Source organism: Poecilia mexicana, unplaced genomic scaffold (genome assembly GCF_051168715.1).
Source record: "Poecilia mexicana isolate PSO_F unplaced genomic scaffold, ASM5116871v1 scaffold_23, whole genome shotgun sequence".
Lineage (NCBI taxonomy): Eukaryota > Metazoa > Chordata > Actinopteri > Cyprinodontiformes > Poeciliidae > Poecilia > Poecilia mexicana.
In genome coordinates, this window is record NW_028263392.1 from 13,810,103 (window position 1) to 13,827,769 (window position 17,667).

Sequence of the window (17,667 nt, forward strand, 5' to 3'; positions counted from 1 at the left end):
GATGTTTGGTGAGATGGGAGTGTCAGGGCGCCATCTTTATCTTCTTGTGCTGAGTTGGCAGCACATGGAAGAGAAACATCCTTGAGTTTGCTAAATGATTAATCAACATTTGCATCAGGTCTCTTCTGGTCGCTCTGATGTTTCTAAATCAATAAAATCAGTTTAGATCTTTTAGAAAAAAGATTGTTTCCCAAACATATATTTTTTTTAGTTTTAATTGGATGGTATATCGGGTTTTTTTTGTTTGGTTCTTGGCTCTTTAAAATAGAAAAAAAACAAGATGTCTTACATTTCATTTTGTTTACAAAATGTGTTGTGTGTACACGTGAAATCAGAAGAGCTCTGCTCCCTCAGAACTGACACAAACTCCAGGATTCCTCTGACAGTGCAGGATATTCAGTTTCCTGCCGTTACAACTCAGCCTGAGTGTGAAAGACGTCTCTATATCCTGTTTTCGACATGCATCCACAACAATCTGCCGTTGCCTTGAATTGCATTTCTGTAACCAAGCATGTTTATCTTTGTTTCGGCGACAGACTCGAGTTGTCACATCATCCGGATGCCTCGATTTGTCATTGTTTGTCACTGGAGAGAAACCCTGCTGCTGTTTGTCCTCTGAGCAGCGTGGTTTTGTGCACCGAGTGTGTCTAAGTCTAGCATTTAAGATTGCAGCTGGGGAGGAGGTTTGTTTGGGATGATGTGCTTTCCGGCAGAGGAGACAGGGGCGAATGTGAGCGTCTCAGCGTGTGACTGTATTTGCAAAGGACCAATTTCACGTTCATGAATAATTTCCAGTGTAAAAAAGAGCAAAGTTTCTGTTTGTAATATTTGAGGGGGAAAAAACGTAGGGTGTGAGGTTGTGATGAGTAGTTATGGGTAGTGAGCATCTTCTGCAGGGAGCATGAGTTTTAACAAACAAACTGAAAGTAACTTAAGTATTTGCAATTTTTTCTTTGGAATGCAATTAGAATTATTCACAGAAAATCCCTCTATTAGCAGATTTGTTTTCCTAAGGCATATCTAAAACTAAATCGACTCACAAGTCATGAATTTTAGTTCCCAAAAAGAAGTTCTTATATTTAGTTTCATGCTCTTACCTTAAAAAAAAAGACATTTTATCATGTTAAACCTATAAACGTCAATAAAGTTTATTGACGCAAATGAGCATAACATGAAGTGATAGAAAATGTTTTTTTTTATTTGCAAATAATGTTGCATAAAAACATAAAAGTAGTTTGTGGCAAATTGCGATGTATTTCTAGCAACCATTAATTTACCTTCTTTTCCTCAGATGAATGCTTCTGTGAAGACCTTAGCTTGCAATCGAGGCATGTTCACGTCACAGACAAGACAAGAAGCAGGCTCGTTCAGAGAGGACGACGGAAAATCCAGAGGCAGGACACTTCACTTTATCTGTGTAATTACAGCTCACAGCACGGCTTATCCTCTGAACTTGGGGGTTCTGGATCCAAGCCAGCCTCAGCAGTGACAGCCATGCAACACGTAAAAACAGCAAAGGTGGCTCCTGTGGAACAAGGGGGCATAAATCACAGCCTGGTTCAGCAATGAGAGCTGGCAGCGGATGCTCACCACGGCTTAATTCATGTCATGGTTGTGTGTACACGTTGTCTGATTCTTGGATGCGCTTTATTTGCTTCAGACACGCCGTCATGTGGTGTCAAACAGTGAGGCGGAGCTGAACGACAAAGAGAGCCGAGTCTAAGCTTTGGTTTTCTGTTTGGAGACAGGATGTCAGCTGTCTGTTTCAGTATTCAGATCATATTTACAAGCTGCAGAGAGCACAAAGATTAAACCACGTCTACTGAAGTGCATAGAAAGTACACCACCTACTGGTGTAACACGGCATAGCAGCATGATACTGAAACCAGCGATATAACGACACTTGGGAGGATTCTTACTAATTAATTTATGCTAATTTTGTAATAACTGATAAGTACAAAAAAAATGTATTACCAACTGAATATTTATCAAGAAAGTAAAGAAAAAAAAGTTCTCTCCCTTAAGTGGAGGGAAGACACAACCCCTTTGACCTGAGAGGAGAAAGTTATTTATATATCATGTTAAACAAGCATTTAATATATGTCGATAAATGTGTTAGTTCAAACCATCTCTTGCATCATGAGGAAGCATCTTTTCCCCGAATGCAACGTCTTTCTGCCCAAAAGAGATTTTAAGGAGTAATACTGCCACCTTCCCAGGTTCCTTAAATATAACATCCTACAAAAAAATAAACACTTTAAAAGACAAAGACAAAAAAAAAAAATACATGCAAACATGTTTGTTTCACATCAGCTTATTAAATAACCAATAACCTTGTTACTTCCATAAGAAAGACTCCATCAAATCCTTCATATCCACATCTATTTGCTTAAGTTTAGATGAACAAAAATGCTTTAAGGTCTTACAGCAGGGGTCCTCAAACTTTTTCTGTGAGGGTCACATAACTTTTCCCTTCTGGGGGCCGGAGTCAGTTTGTAACAGAAAAAGTGAGACGATTGCAGGAGTGCCTAAATGTAAAAATTTCTTGTTTTCCTGAAAGCACAATAAAATAACCCTCTCTGAGTTCTTCACAGAAAAAATCCAGTTAACACTATTTATGACATAAATACCATATTTTCCGGACTATAAGCCGCAGATATCTCTGCTGCTCCAGGTTTTCCACAACGATGCAGCAGCAGCAGAAGGGGGCGGACACCCAACATCTGAGTCATAACAGGTCAATTGAATATCACATTTATTACGGTTGAAAAAGAAAAAGTTGCCAAGTTTAGATTTAACTGAACTGATTACTGTAGTTTCCGAACAGTAACTGGAACAGTAAAAGTGCTGATCCTTCCTGTCTGCTACTAGCATGTGCTAAATGAAAATGGGCACTTTATTCTTCTTCTTTAGATTTAAACAGCAGCTTGAATCAATTATTGTTGCACTACTGCCATCTATTGGATCCTAATATATATACCTCAAATTCTCATAATGATCCCAGCATTATTAAAAAAAAAAATTAAATAAATCTTCTTTTTCCCCTCAATGCTATTTAACTGATCAACAACATTCTCAAATTTCAATTCCCTATTAAAACCTAATTCCATTTTAATGGGCACTTTCTTCTATTTCCAATTTTGACTTCCAATGATTCACTTCCTGCTAAAGAGCCCCCTGGTGGTTGAAGAAAAATCCACATATAAGGTGCACCGGGCTATGAGCCGCAAGGTTCATAGCGCAAGGTTCAAAGTAGCGGCTTATAGTCCGGAAAATACGTATATGAAAAAAAAAAATCTAAATACTCTCTGGTATTGTGCAGGGGGCCGGACCAAATGCGGAGGCGGGCCAGAAACTTGACGCAGCCTAGTCAAGTTTCAAAATCTAGGTCTGGGCTTTGACTTGGCCATTCTAACAAGTTAACTCTACATCGCATCATACCAGTCTTTTCAGTTTTATTTGTGCTTTACACTTTTAATCCACCATCTTGGTTTATCATAAATTGTACATAAAACACATGCATTTTTTTTTTGTTGCAACACCACAAAATGTAAAATGCGAAAAAGGCAGTAACATTTTTGGAAGGCACTGCAGTGTTTAGTTTTGACTTAAACCACTGATAAAGTGATTCGTCTAATCAAGTTCTTGTTAAAAAGAAAATAAAAATATATGAACAAACATTAAGGAAATAAGACACGGGAACTTTCCAATGTACAAGTTTATTTTTAATGAACTCTTCAGTGGTTGGTAGTCACAGCACAGCTTGCATGTTTTAAGCCACACACCTATTTTACAAGATGACAGGAAAAAAAAAAGGAAAAAAAAAAAAGCCTATGCCAGAGCAGACAGCCATCAGTCCATCTGCAGTGATCCTTCTTTAAACTTATTGGACTAAAACTTCCTTAAAAGGCCACTGAAATGCATAAAATGTTGAGTGGAACAGCTGATGGTGTTTCGCTTCAACCCCACAAGACTCCTCACATGGCATCGACAGTGCATGTAGACATTGTAGAAAGGACTGGGTTAGAAAGATCTAAGATATCCGTTTATTTTTCATTTTTTCAAACATTTTATTTTAGTGACAATACCTTGCCTATAATACTACAGCTTTTTAAAAAGAATGGGAAACAAAATTAACAGCACTCGTCCAAGATACTGAATACAATGAAAGTGAAATGTAGTGAAGCGATTACTCTTTAGATTTCACTATTATGTGAACCAAAAACCAAAAAAAAAAGAAAAAAAAGAAGCCGTCCTGTTTCAGAGAGACACTCTACTATGTCCAATGTCCTTAAACTATAAAAGGAAAATAATTAAAACACACCTCTTTGTCCTCTGGAATTTGTACGCTTTTAATAGTAACAGACGGGATCCATAAACGCATGCCATGTGCTGCTCTCAAACAAAATACATACAGGTATATACAGAATCACTCAGTACCTGCTAAACAAAGTGAGAAACACAGAGTATAAACCGACTACAAACTTAAAATAAAAAGAAAAAAAAAGGAGTAGAAAGAGAGAGAGATTGAAGCGTCAGGAGTGAAAATCCTACCTGTGTTGGACTCATTAAAGCATTTTTGAAAAGAAAACAAAAGAAAGAAAGAAATGCGTATTGCACATACAGTGAAAGCTTAAACTCCACCAGAACCGCGAGAATTCAAACGTTTCCCTCTTGGAGGAAGATGCACAGAGGGACGAGGGCGGGGGGGAGGTGTGTGCTTCAGAGAGGGGAGGAAAACAAATAATCAGGATAAATTAGGTGAGACAGAAGCCGCAGGGAGCAGATGTCAGGCAGAAGTAGCTCTTAAAAAAAAAAGATGGAGGAGTGAAGGTGGGAGCCACACAGCACACAACACGTTTAGAGGAAAAGGAAGCAAAAAAAAAGAAAAAGAATGTGGCACAAGTAAAAATCAGGTGAAGGATAATATCTGTTCTTCAGTGATAGCTGAGAGGAGATCAATGCAAGTGTTTTTTATGTACAACTAAGGCTTATTGGTTAAATAGTTTTCAGGCTTCCCCGCCCACATCGCTCTCACACAACCCTTCCTGCCTTTATGCTCTGTAAACTCAGCACTTCTGTCAGAGCAGCAGCCACACCAATCAAGAGAACCACAGCCGAGGAGGATGGACGAACGGATGGATGGATGAACAGATGGATGGATGCTGCAGCGGTGGTGGTGAAGAAGGAGCAAAAGGAGAGCCGGGAGGAACTGAAAGCAAAAGGAGGAGTCTCGTCTCTGATGTCTGTTGCAATTAATATCTAAATGTGCAATTCCATTAGTCGCTGCCATGGGGGACTAGCGGGTGCAGAAGACCGGGCGGGGCAGGGCAGGGCGGGGGTGGGGGGTCGGTTTCTACTTGGAAAGCTTGCTAATGACTCGAATGAGCGCTCCGTTCTCGTCCTTTAGTCTCTGGTTGTCTGCTTTCAAGTCTGGGAGCATCTGAAAGGGAAGAACGGGGAAGACGGGGAGGCAGGGGCGAGAGAGAGAGAGAGAGAGAGAGAGAGAGAGAGAGAGAGAGAGCTTAGACGAGTCTCGACACGTTGTTCGACCAGTCAGGCTGCTGGGCAGTGCATTACCAGCAGCCTGAACAAAGCAACCTCAGGAATCACACGGCATCTCACTGTTTGTTTGACAGAAAGTAAAACAGGAATAACGACTTTGATCCGAGTCAAAGGGGAGAAAAGTAAAGGGCGAACACACCACAGGCCAGAGATCCTCAGAAAGCCATGCAGAATCTGAGCGGCTGCTCGCCAGCGGCCGGGAAATCACACAATCCTCAAATCAACTTCAGCTCAGGAGCACAGAACCGGCCGCAGACCCTACTGCTACAGCATGTGGACTGGCTGAGCTCCACAGTTAGTGGAACAAGATGCAACGTTAAATAGGTGATGATGAGAATCATAAACACAGGTTTGGATGTGTGGCGTAACAAACCTGTCATGTAATTCTGGGCTCCAAATATCCAACCTGGATCACAAATCCAGTGGAAACAGGCAGCGTGTACATCGGCATTTAAAAACTAAATTTCATTCGGATTTTGTCTTAATAGTGCTTTCAGGTCTTTCAGTGGATTTTAATGGAGATTCTGACTCATTTTCCCCGACAGTTCAAATCGTTCAATTATTCTTTTAATTCAAGAACTACTTTTTACATTAGAATCTAAAACCTTAGGACGGTTAAAACGAAAACATTTTAAAATAGACCGGTTTAATAACTTCTATATGCTATGAAGAAATGTTCAAACTATAACCTGACTTTCACTCTGTTCGGTTTGCCGTGTGCTTATGGAAATAATTTGCTTTCTGAGTTAGAGAAACGTTTGTATATTGAATAAAGTTCTCAGGTTTCCTCTGAGAAATAAAAACATTCACATTTAGCTTAGATGTTTTATTTTTTTTTTAAATAAACAACGAAACTAAGAGTTGCACAAGTATTAATACCGCTTTCATTTTTCCACATTTTGTCGCATTTCAGCCAGAATTTTACTGGGATTTTAAGTTGAAAGTGGTGCAAACTTATAAAGCTGCTTCTGTGTTGCGAACAGAAAAGTCACACGGCAAAGTCCCCCTACGCTTTTTTTTTTAAAGTTTAGTTTATTTTAAAACTGTAATTTTTTTCTTCTACTTTACAGTTAAGCACTTCTTCGTGTTTTAAGTCCCAATGAAATTCTCTGATGTTTCCCGTCTGGAATGTTGCAAAATGTGAAAAATTCAAGCGGTGTGAATACTTAACGTCCTATTTAAAGTGCACTGGCTGGTAGAGGGGTTCAGTCCGTGACCCTTCGGGTCAAATCAAAGTGATGCCACCGGTAGCTGCTTCATGCAATAAAACCAGAACAAGTCAAACTGATTTACTGAGCTACCTCTGAGGAAAGCATCAAACTAGAAACCACAAAAGGACACTTTCCTTTACAGCGCTTTCAAATACGTAAAAAAAAACAAAACAAAAAACTCACCTTCGCTTTTCTCCAAGTATCTTATTAGCATGTTATTACTATAGCTTGTTAAGCAGTAGTTTTCTGAAAGCCCACCGACAGTAGCGGACTGTAAAAGGAGAGTGTCCTGCTGGGAAAGGCAAACAGCCTCCCCAATCTGAAAACCAAAAGCTCTGGGGAGGCAGAGGAGGAGAAAACAGTCGGAGTGGCGGCTGGACACCTGCCTGTCTACGGGTGCGGGGCAGAGCACAAATGGAGCATGAGAAGAAAGAAGGCAAAAAGGAGGAGGAAGAAGAAGACAGAGGGAGGAGATGGTGGACAGACAGGCGAGGCCTAGAGGTCGCCGGTGGGCAGCTGGCTGCAGGCCGACTGGGAGAGCTTGGCCACAACGCGGGCCAGCGCCCGGTTCTCAGCCTGCAGCCGCTCCTTAACTTGCCGCAGGGCCTGAACCTGCTTTACCTGGGGGAGGTTCTGAAGGGAGGGCGGGGTGGAGGACAGAGACAAAAGGGGAGGAGAAAGAGGGTAAGAGTGGCAGAAGAAGAGAAATGCGTTAAGACCAAAAATCAACAGAGAGGATTAATAAATAAATCGAGAGATAAGACGGGAGCAGGAGGAGGAAAAAAAGGGACAACAGGAGAGGGAGATTATTAGAAAATGGGACAGATTTGGAAAACAGGAATGATTTAGAGCTTTCCGTTTCAGCATGAAGTTTGCAGATAGGATGGTAAAGTGACACTGATAAGATCAACATCCTTTCCTCAAACTGACAGGACAACACGCTTACCAGAACTTAGACATTTTTAAATCCTCCCTCTTCCTTCAATTCATTTTCCAAAAATACAAAAAGGAACTCAACTTATGTTTTTTTTAATTCTCCGTGGATATAGAACCATGGACAGTCGGCTTATTTAGAAACAGACCTCTGCGTCTTCCCAGCTTTACGAATTTTACAAGAAAGTATAGTGGAAGGAAAAAAACAGGGACAATTTAGGATGTTAGCCAAAAACTCCAAAAATTAAAAGTTTAATGGTTATGTATTGCTTTTCTAACTAAAATTTTAAAACAGGATTAAATGTTTGAGATGTGTCACTGTATGGAATTAATGTATTTTATTACTTGATATAACATTTTCATTAAATTCAAATTTCTCAAAGACACGAATGTGTTTTGTTTTAGTGATGCACCAATCGGTCAGTGATCTGAGCTGAAGTCTACGGCTTTGACCAGCAGCTGGCAGGTCAAAAACTGAAAAATAGATTTAATATGTGCATCAAGATTGAAAACACCCACTTCAGTAAACATAACAAAACAGCTAGTTCAAAAACTGGACAAAAATCATAACCATCTGGCCAGACCTGGGTTTTAATACAGCACAGTAAAACAAACTGACTGGTGATCGGAACCGGTCAGTTTTAGGTCGACTGGGAGATTGAAAAAATAAATAAATAAAAACAAGACTTACCCAACTGATGGAACATAAAATTGGCTATTTTAAGTATTACTGTGGTGTTCAAAAATAAAGTCAGAAGAAGCATAGACATCTAGAAAACTATTTAAAAACTAAAGTATGAACAGATATGTCAGCTGTTCACTCAGGCTGGAAGAGTTTCAGCAGATAACAGGAACATGCATCATAGTAACGCTGCTCTGTATTATTTTGAACAGCTAATTAGTGCGTCTCTAATTGCCAAATTCAAAACTTAGGAGGACAAACTCCTTCTGTAACAAATAACGTGAATTTATGCCATGCAACGTTTGGTACCTTGAGTTCCTCCTCCATCTCAGAAATCTTCCTTTCTAGAGCTCTTCTTTCCTGTTGGGACATAAGAGGCGGGTCAACACTGAATTAGAAAAAAAATAAAAAAATACAGACAGATTAAATGATGGTGGCAGATGGTGTTGGGTGATCGCACACACACACACACACACTTCACTCGCATGTCCTGTGAGGGGTGTTCAAGCAACAGCCAGCTCACACCTAAACAGGAAGTGACTGAAACTGAAGTCAACTTTCTACAGGCAGACGGTCAGGCTGCCTCAGCGACTGTTTATTCGGATAATTAAATATGGCTTCCTGAAGTGGATTTAAAATGGAGGAGTTAGAACACAGATTGGCTGGGAAAGAACTAATCAAACTAACTGGTATTTAAAAGCATGAAAACACATGCACAGGGTCTGCTGATGTTTCTTTTTTTCCAGCATAAAATTGGATAAATCCACTTCCACACGTTAAAAACACACAGAGATGGTGACCACACACTGCCACTAATGTTTAAATATAAGTGGAAAAAGGAGAAATAGTAAAAAAAAAAAAAAAAAGTGTAGTGTTCTGGGTGGAGAGCCTGACTGATGCCAGCTACCACAGCACAAAGTGAGCCTACAGGCAGCAGCAGAGAGCAGACTGTTATAAAAAGTCAGGGTAAGATCATACCACCACCCAGTTGGTAAGAGGGCCTGCTTGTTACCTTCAGACATAAACCCATTAGCAGTGTTACTGGGATGTTTCAAATAATGTTTTATTTTAACAACAAATTAGTCTTAAAACACACAGGAAACAGAAAGGATGGTTGATGGTTAACAGAGGAGTGACATAGAGGTGGTTTGGTGGAGTCGTTCTGCCATTACCCTTTTCTCCATCTCAAGCTGGGATCGGTCAGCGTAGCGTTCCTGCCTCTGCGTTAAAAACACGACATCAAACTTTAGTTGTCTTTTCTTTTAAAGATGATGAGCAGTGTAAGTGTGCATACCTGTGTAGCTTTCTCTAACTGTAACTTCAAGTCTGCCAGCTCCAGGTCAGTGTCGCGTAACTGGGCCTTCAGCTTCTCGTTCTCAGCTAAGATCTGCTCATAGAGCTGAGGGAGAAAACAAAAAGTCTCGTTTTTCAGGATTTCTGACATCCAAATTTAAATAAAAAACCTGAAAGTGGATGCTTACCTTTTTGTAGTCGGTGGCGTCGTCTCTATCCAGTCGGCTGGAGTACGGCCTTCGACTCTCACCATAACTACGGCTAAAAAGAGCATCGTTGCGATCCAAATATGAACTGCTCTCATTTCTGCAAATAAATCAAAACAGGTGACATTAGCAACCCAATATTGCAGCTGAGCAACAGCATTCAAAACATGGTGATGCTGCAACTTACCTGGACAATCTGTCACTCTGTAAGGAAACAAACAAAAGAAGTGTCAATATAAAAGAACTGAAAAAGAAATGAAATTAGATTCGTCTCACCTAATCAGCCTACGTAGATTTATTCAGGAACAATAAATGAAATAATATTTGCTACTTTTCAGCTCTCTGTGAGTAGCTGGAGAAGCCGTGACCTAAAGGTCTTCCTGTATCCAGAGATAAACACTCATTTCCTCTGGTAGTTTTGCTGCAGCTCCACCCATCGTAAGTGACGGCAAGCAGCTGGAGTTCCTCCTCTTCTCCCTGATGGCCGACTTCAAACAATAACTGCGCGTCTCTCTCTTCCAAACAGGAAGCTCACCCAGAAACTAATGAGTTTACAAAGCTGCATTTTCGGCCTTATGTTGCATCATTAGTGAACGGCATGACTAATTTAAAAAAAAAAAAAATTTCACTAACGTTCAAAGTATTTTCATTCCAAACATATTATGACACCAAAAACTGAAGCTAACACAGTGTGTTTGATTCCTAAGGTCAACTGAGTGACAGACAATTAACTAAAGATTTAAAGCAAAAGACAAGAATAAGAATAGAAGCCAAAGAGCAGAAATCAAAGACAGAAAGAGCAGGACTACTTTGATTTGACTGACAGGCTGGAGCTCTACTTTTGGCCCTCGGTGTGTGTGAGGTTAGTCACCTGTGGCTCTCCCCTGGTGCTGCCCTCCTCCGAGTCCGACTGCTGCTCAGGGTCATCATCTCCACCCTGGAATTTAAAACCAGACAAAGAGGTCGTCTTGGGTGTCACCATCAGAACATCAAGTGTCCTGACCTGCAGAGTGTAAAAATAAAAATAATAAAAAGTCTTACATCTTGAGTCCAGAAGGAGACCCCAGTGGAACGTCTTTTCTCCCGGGGCCGCCTGCGATCCCGTATGGAGCGGGGCTGAGACTTGTCCTCCCCTTCCTTCTCCTCGTCCTTCCTGTCTGATTCTGTCATCGGAAAAGACATTTTACATTTCTTCACATCAAAAATAAACCTTTAAGATCTCAATATTTCACCTCTAAGTGTATGTATTTATCAGAATTTTGATATTTTAGAATCATTTTCAATGTGAAGTGCGTGTCATCAACAAAGTTTATTGAACTATTCACTAATTTATTGATGCACCAAACATCCAGATTTCCTTAAGAAGTGCCTCTAAAGGCAGCTGAGGCATTCAGCGTGTCCGAAAATAAAACGGAAACACACCTGCATTTTAAAGCACAACATAAAAATATTTATCTGTACTTTATAATTACTGTATGAAAACATATTGAATATTTAAATACAGATGCTAGAAAAGACTTGGGCTGCAACCAACTAAACCATAGACTGTGGATTCAGGTGAACTAAAAACTTTTTTTTTCCTTTCTAAAAATCTGAAGAAATCAACTTACATTTGATTTTTTTAGCAGTGACATTATGAACTTATTGTATATCAAATATCCTAGAAGAGTCCAAGTATAATAGAATGGAAGACAATCATTCTTCTTCTGAAATATAGGAAATAAAACAAAGATGAATTCACAGAATAGTGTTTACGTTGATTATGAGAAGCTATGGTTGTTTCAGAAATGATGCTAAATAGTCTTATCTTATTTTTTCCCACAGGTTTTCATCCACATATCTTTGCCTCAAACAGTGTAGCTCTTATTTATTCTGGTGACTTTGAAGAGGACCGACCTTTTTCTGTGTCTCGAGAGGACCTGCTGTAAGATGAGGTGATCCCCGTCAGGCTGTTGGGCCGGTTGAGGGCGCTGGACCCGGAGGACAACGAAGAGCTGGAGTAGGGAGCAGTGGAGGCAGTGCTGACGGTGGAAATGGAAGAGGAGGAGGACGAAGGTCGATAACGCTGCGGGAAAAACAAGGCGTGGAGAGGAGAAATTAAAAATGTGTTAATTGCAGTCGCCCATCTCAGGAGAGTGATGACCGAGGTGAAGCAGGTACCTCTTCAAAGCTCCGGTACTTCGATCGGTAATCATCCTCCTTGGTCTCCGTCTCCTTCTTCTCCTCCTGCTGCTTCTCCTTGTCTTGCTTCTCTTTCTCCTCCTTCTCCTCTTCGCGGGTCTTTTGGGGACGAGTCCTGCCAATAGTTTTTTCAGCCTCTTGTAGGTCAGTAAGAGTCACACCCTGGGAAAAACAAGGGACACTCTCTCTTTAGAAGAACAATGCCATTAAAAACTGTTTCAGTCCTGCAGCAGCAAAGAAACGTCGCAACATTTAAACCCCGATGCAACGCAAACAGCTTAGGTTCATTTTAATGATAAAAACTCTGCTCCCGATCTATTTTAACATTGGGGAAAAAAAAAAAAAAGACACTTCCATCTGGTGAAGTAATAAAATGGAGTATAAAATCATTACTGGCTGACCTGTGTGGAGCGCCTCGACTGCCGGGCCTGTCTGGATCGAGCTTTCCTCTGAGACTCCGACTCCTCGTCTCGCACTGGTGTCAGGTACGACCTGATGCAGGAAAAAACAAAATCATTTTAAACTTAACTCTTATGTAAGGCGACTCTGCAGAATGAAAATAAAATGATTGTCCTCGTCATCTTGCTCGGTTAAAAAAAAAAAAAAAAAAAGTATTTTTTTTCCTGGCATTTCATCAGAAATGTGATCCAGCTTATTTTTCTTTGTACATTATGTCAAAATAAACCTATAAATTAAACTTGATTAAGCTACAACTGATCTTTTGGGAGCAGAAATGCACCTGAACTGCTGCAGAAAACGAAAATCAAACCAGGAAAATTTTTAAGTAATGTACATATTAATGTTGAATTCTTGGGTAATGTTGGCAGAAATCTCCAAGCTTTCTTAAAGCGGCAGTATTATGTTTATTCCAGCCAAATGGTGCCATTTTGTAGCATAATCAAGTAACTATGTTACCTTCAGTTGTACGACTTACTACTGAGATTAAATTCTAAGTCCATATCACCAACAATTAGACGCATGACAAAAAATTCAGAATGGAGGGAGAAAAAAACAAAAACAAAAACTAGCAACAATTCCCAGTTTAAAACTCAAACTCATCTGCAAAAGAGCAAATGGAAACAACAAAGCGTTGCGGTTGGCAGCGTGCTCCTGTTGGCCACACAGCGATACCAATGACCCTCGGCCTTCAGCCCGCCGTCCTTATATGGGGAAGCAGCTGGAGCGGTCCAGACTGTGGACCTGCTCCCACACAGACAGGTGGCTCGTTTCAGCGAGCCACTCTGCTAAAGCAGACTCTCTCCCTCAGCGTGTGTGGAAAAGGAAGCTACACAGAGGAAGATTCTTAAACTAGAAGCATCTAGATTGAAAACACTTCCTGGTAGAGCCATTTTAGACACATTTTTCAGAACAACCGAGCTGCAGAGGAGGATTAAAAGTGAAGTGAGTTTTACCTGCGTCGTTCCGGGCCGGTGCCGATGCCAGTGAGGGCGGTAGTGGTGGATATGGCGGTGGTGGTAGTGGTAGACGTGGTGGTTGTGGTAGAGCCAGTGTTTATAGTGGGGATAACAGCAGCTGAGTCCTTCTCCTTTTCCCTCTCTGCACTCTCCTCTGACCAGTACCTGTTACCACAGCGAGCATTTTACCAAGACCGAATAGTTTGTCTATGCAAGCTCGGGATGACCACAGGTGGAAGAAGTTTACCTGCTGGTGAGACTGGTGGAGCCGGTTCGGGTGGAAGAGGACCCCAGGCTGGAGAGGAGGCCGCGGTGGCCAGTGGGCGAGGTAACAGACGAGGAGGTGGTGGTGGTTGTGGAGGAGGTGGTGGAGGAGCTCAGGTCCTCGTGTCTTCTGCCGAAAGAGCCGCTGAAGGGACACAGATGTTACATAAGTGAACCGGTCTGCTTTTTTTCCCACCCGCTCTTTTATCCCCCCGTGCGTCATCTCTGTCCTGCTCCTTTGCCGAGGGTAGATTGAAGCCGATACGCCACATAAATCTGATGAGTTTAGGGTGTTCACCGATTCACCAGGAAACAAACCGAGTCACAGTGAAACCTGCACATAAAGTCAGAGCAGCTGATGCCTCTTAAGGGAAAAACCCAGCATCGGCCGCATCTGCGTTACTTAGAGGTCCTTATTACAGGACTGCTGGTTGGATTTTATTGCCGTTTGTTCTTTAACGTTATGAGCGAGAGAACAGGTCAGACCGAGACTGAGGAGAGTTTGTGCTTGGAGGGCTGAGATGACTCAGATTAGCAAAAATCTCCACTCAGTAGGGAGGAAGACTGCAGATCAGTTATTTTCATTTATTTTCAAAATGCATTTACAGTGCTTTTAAAAAAATATCCACACCTCACTTTTTTGTCCCCCACATCATCTTTAATTACTATAAACGTCAAAAGTATTTTAGTAGGATTTTATGTGATAAACCAAATAGTTAGTATTTGTAAAGTGGAAGGAAAAGATTAAGTGGAGATAAAAACCTGAGTTAATACTTCATAGAGTAAATTTACAGCTGCAACTTGCATGAGCTCATCAGTTTTGAACATCTACAGATTAAATTTAGCTCATTTTTGTTTATAATGTAGTTATCTTATTAGAGACCCTTCACACTATACTAACAAAGACTATGATTTTAAATCAAACTGTCACTTTAGCTGGAAGGTGAGATTCTGCAACTGGAATCAAGCCTTTTCTAGCCTTCAATAGGTTTTTTCCCCCAAAATTGCCTCAATTTAGTTCCATTCATCTTTCCATCAACTCTGACCAATCATTTAAAGTCCTACAAGTTTTCCCGTTAAAAAAAAAATCCACCCATTGCTTTTTTTTTTTTTACTATTGCTTTTATATTTAGGGGTATTATACTGAATAGTTATAAACACACAATCTGGAATTTATTTCAACATTTTTTTTGACAGAATGTATTGAAGTTTGAAGGCAAGATGTTGAGAAGTTCAGGGTTTTTGTTTTTTTTTCTCCTGCATTTAAAGTATTTAGACAAACAAAAATCCTTGAACTTAAGCTTCAGAGAGCTGAACAATATAAACTAAAACTCAAGAGTGTGAGACGTTGCCGCATAAACCGAGGGAAGACAGAGAACGTCCAGCGGAGCAGAGAGGCGGACAGAAAGGACAGCAGGGTGTGGAGGCAGCGGTGTACCTGCGGTAAATGCTGTAGGACGGGTAGTGGGAGGAGGGTGGCTGCCAGGGTTTAGTATTACAGGTGTTAGGATCCAAGCTGGAGGTTGACGAAGACTTGGCTGGCACGTCCCGCGTGCTGCCGCTCCGCCCCAGCGCTAGCGTATGGGACGTGCTAGTGTGTCGGCACGCAGGTGGCCAAGAGAGTTAGCGGTGGAGGTGCACACACACACACACACAAACACGGACAAACATTTACATATAAAACACACAAAACATGTTTAAGTCTATGAAGCTTGGACACACTGCTGCTGCATTCATAGCAAAACTTAATGACGTCTGGGAATAAAATAACTTTACTTTCTGCTATCTTTTCTTATATTTTCAGTAGGGAGACAGAAAAAGTTTCCAGATCGAAGCCGTTTTTAATAGATGGCTTAAAGCCATAACTCGTCGGGATATGAATGCAGCTTTAGTCTATGCTCATGTGTCAAACAGGAATATGAATTATCTGACGCAACAAACAGTAGCTGGGCTCGTTAAAATACAAAAAAGTGGTGCATTTTAACTGTGGCTTGACAGAACAGGCACAGTCATGCAACACACTGTGGCCGGGGCAGAGAGGCTACAAATAAAAGCATGTACATACATATCGGCTGATCTGACTATGAAAAGCAACTAGTGGCGATTGCAGCAGGACAGATCTAAAGGAAGAGAGCTGAGGGGAGGGATGGAGGTTTAGCAGGAGCTAACCTGCGCTGGTAGCTGGAGGTCCGGTTGGTGGAGGAGCTTCCTTCGCTGTTCTTCAGGTCGTCGTCCCAGCGTCGCCGGGTGTAAGAGCCGCTACGTATCAGAGCTGTGGAGTCCCTGCGGAGCCACAAGCTCTTTAAGTGCCCTTCCATTTCTTTACCTCATCATTTGCTTCTACGAACTTCTATAATCAAAGCATTAGTGCATTGAATTATGTGATTTTTTTTTTTTTTTTTGCACAGAGTCGCTACTCTGCTCCAGGGCTTCACCTGTTTTCCTTCTCGTCGATGTCTGAAGTACTGGCAAGTCTCCTGGGGATGGTCGGGGCCACGTACGCAAGCCGGGTTCCTTTGTCTTTCTCCTGTAGCAATCAGAACAAACAAGCATTCTGTTAGCAATGTAAAACAAAAATTTCTTGTTTTAAACATGACACAAAATTAAGTAAAAATATCTTCTTTTTAAAAAAAAGCATTAATAGCAAAAGAGAAGAAAAAGCCTGCGATACTCCCAGGTTAACACTTGTTAGGAGACACAACCTTCACAAAATTTGGTCCATTTATGGGATAAAATTAAAATAAAAGCTATTCCAGAAAGTTGGTGTGTACCGATACTTTTGCAAGGAACAGTAAAGGCTGGATTACACAACCACAAAATTACGCGTCTGACAAAATGAGTATTAGGGCTGAAACGATTCCTCGAATGATTCGAGTACCTCGATTACTAAAATTCCTCGAGGAAAATTTACCTGCCTCGAAGCTTCGTTAATTTATGTTTTATTAGTTAGCGCACCGTGTTCCGGCCGGGACTTCATTTGCGTTGCGCGGAGCTCTCACTTCCGCCTCTGAGTTGTTGACAAAAGCTAAGTCTCAGCGGCATAAAGTCCAGTCTTCAAGATTGGCCCGTGGGGATTTTATTGATTGATGATAATGCCCGACTTTTTATCGTTTTTGGGGAACCAATAAGCATCCTTAAAATGACTGGGGGAATGCCTGGAGTACGGCAGCATTTCTCCTCCGGGGCTGCTGGTTGAAAGCGAACGGCGGGAAGAGCGCTGAGGTGAGCGGATAGCCTGAACAGGGCGGGCGGCTGAGTAGCTGATGCTTACCGTGTAAATGTAGCTTTACCGACGAACCGCACAATAAATTTCATATCCCGGTCTGAAGAAACGGGTGGCGGAGCGCATCGTACATGGCTGGTAGATGAGTTTCTGAGTGTGACCAGTGAAGGTGTCGTAAATATCCCGTATTGCTTCCCCCCGTGTTCGTCCCCCGGTCTAACGGTTCGTCAGTCCGCTGGTCTATCTCCTCCCCTCCACCCCATCTTACGTTCGTTCATTCGCCCTCTCCTCCCACTCCAGGCGGCATTTCCCGTATTTTCAAACCCAAAGCGTGACAGGTTAGGTGGCAAGGTGAGTTTAATTAATCTATTAAACTCACTGAAGATTAAACTAAAAGCTGGATTGTAGACATTTTTATAAGCATATTTGTGAGCCTGCCTCTTTGTTATTAAATTCAATATAATTTCAGATTTTTCTATAACTTTTCTTCTGGTTAACTTAGAAAGTGAGCTATTATTGTTACAGGTTAGTTTTCTAAACTACAAAAAAGCAACTGTTAGGGATGCTCAAATATGAAAAATTGGACTGATATTGATATCTGATAGTAACACCGGTATTATGCCAGATTTACCAATATTTCATTTTGTAATTTTTTTTATCCGATTACTCGATTAATCGTAAGAATAATCGATAG

The 17,667-nt window shown here is 41.2% G+C and overlaps 1 protein-coding gene across 4 annotated transcripts in view; it reads right to left on the reverse strand.

Moving 5' to 3' along the window:
- Positions 1–3,703: 3,703 nt before the first annotated feature.
- ppp1r12a (protein phosphatase 1, regulatory subunit 12A) overlaps positions 3,704–17,667 on the reverse strand; it is a 46,559-nt gene continuing 32,595 nt past the window's right edge. For 2 of the 4 annotated variants that reach the window (XM_014988421.2, XM_088003461.1), the window contains 16 exons: positions 16,186–16,277; positions 15,920–16,033; positions 15,189–15,341; positions 13,734–13,895; positions 13,484–13,651; positions 12,473–12,563; positions 12,051–12,233; positions 11,787–11,955; positions 10,932–11,053; positions 10,762–10,827; positions 10,078–10,094; positions 9,873–9,990; positions 9,686–9,790; positions 9,564–9,611; positions 8,701–8,751; positions 6,578–7,409 (listed from right to left, as the gene is read on the reverse strand). In XM_014988421.2, coding sequence (XP_014843907.2) covers positions 7,272–7,409; positions 8,701–8,751; positions 9,564–9,611; positions 9,686–9,790; positions 9,873–9,990; positions 10,078–10,094; positions 10,762–10,827; positions 10,932–11,053; positions 11,787–11,955; positions 12,051–12,233; positions 12,473–12,563; positions 13,484–13,651; positions 13,734–13,895; positions 15,189–15,341; positions 15,920–16,033; positions 16,186–16,277 — 1,797 coding nt within the window. In that variant the 3' untranslated portion in view covers positions 6,578–7,271. Of the gene's footprint in view, positions 5,444–6,577; positions 7,410–8,700; positions 8,752–9,563; positions 9,612–9,685; positions 9,791–9,872; positions 9,991–10,077; positions 10,095–10,761; positions 10,828–10,931; positions 11,054–11,786; positions 11,956–12,050; positions 12,234–12,472; positions 12,564–13,483; positions 13,652–13,733; positions 13,896–15,188; positions 15,342–15,919; positions 16,034–16,185; positions 16,278–17,667 lie in introns of those variants that run through there. The other 2 variants (XM_014988436.2, XM_014988454.2) reach the window with 2 other exon arrangements.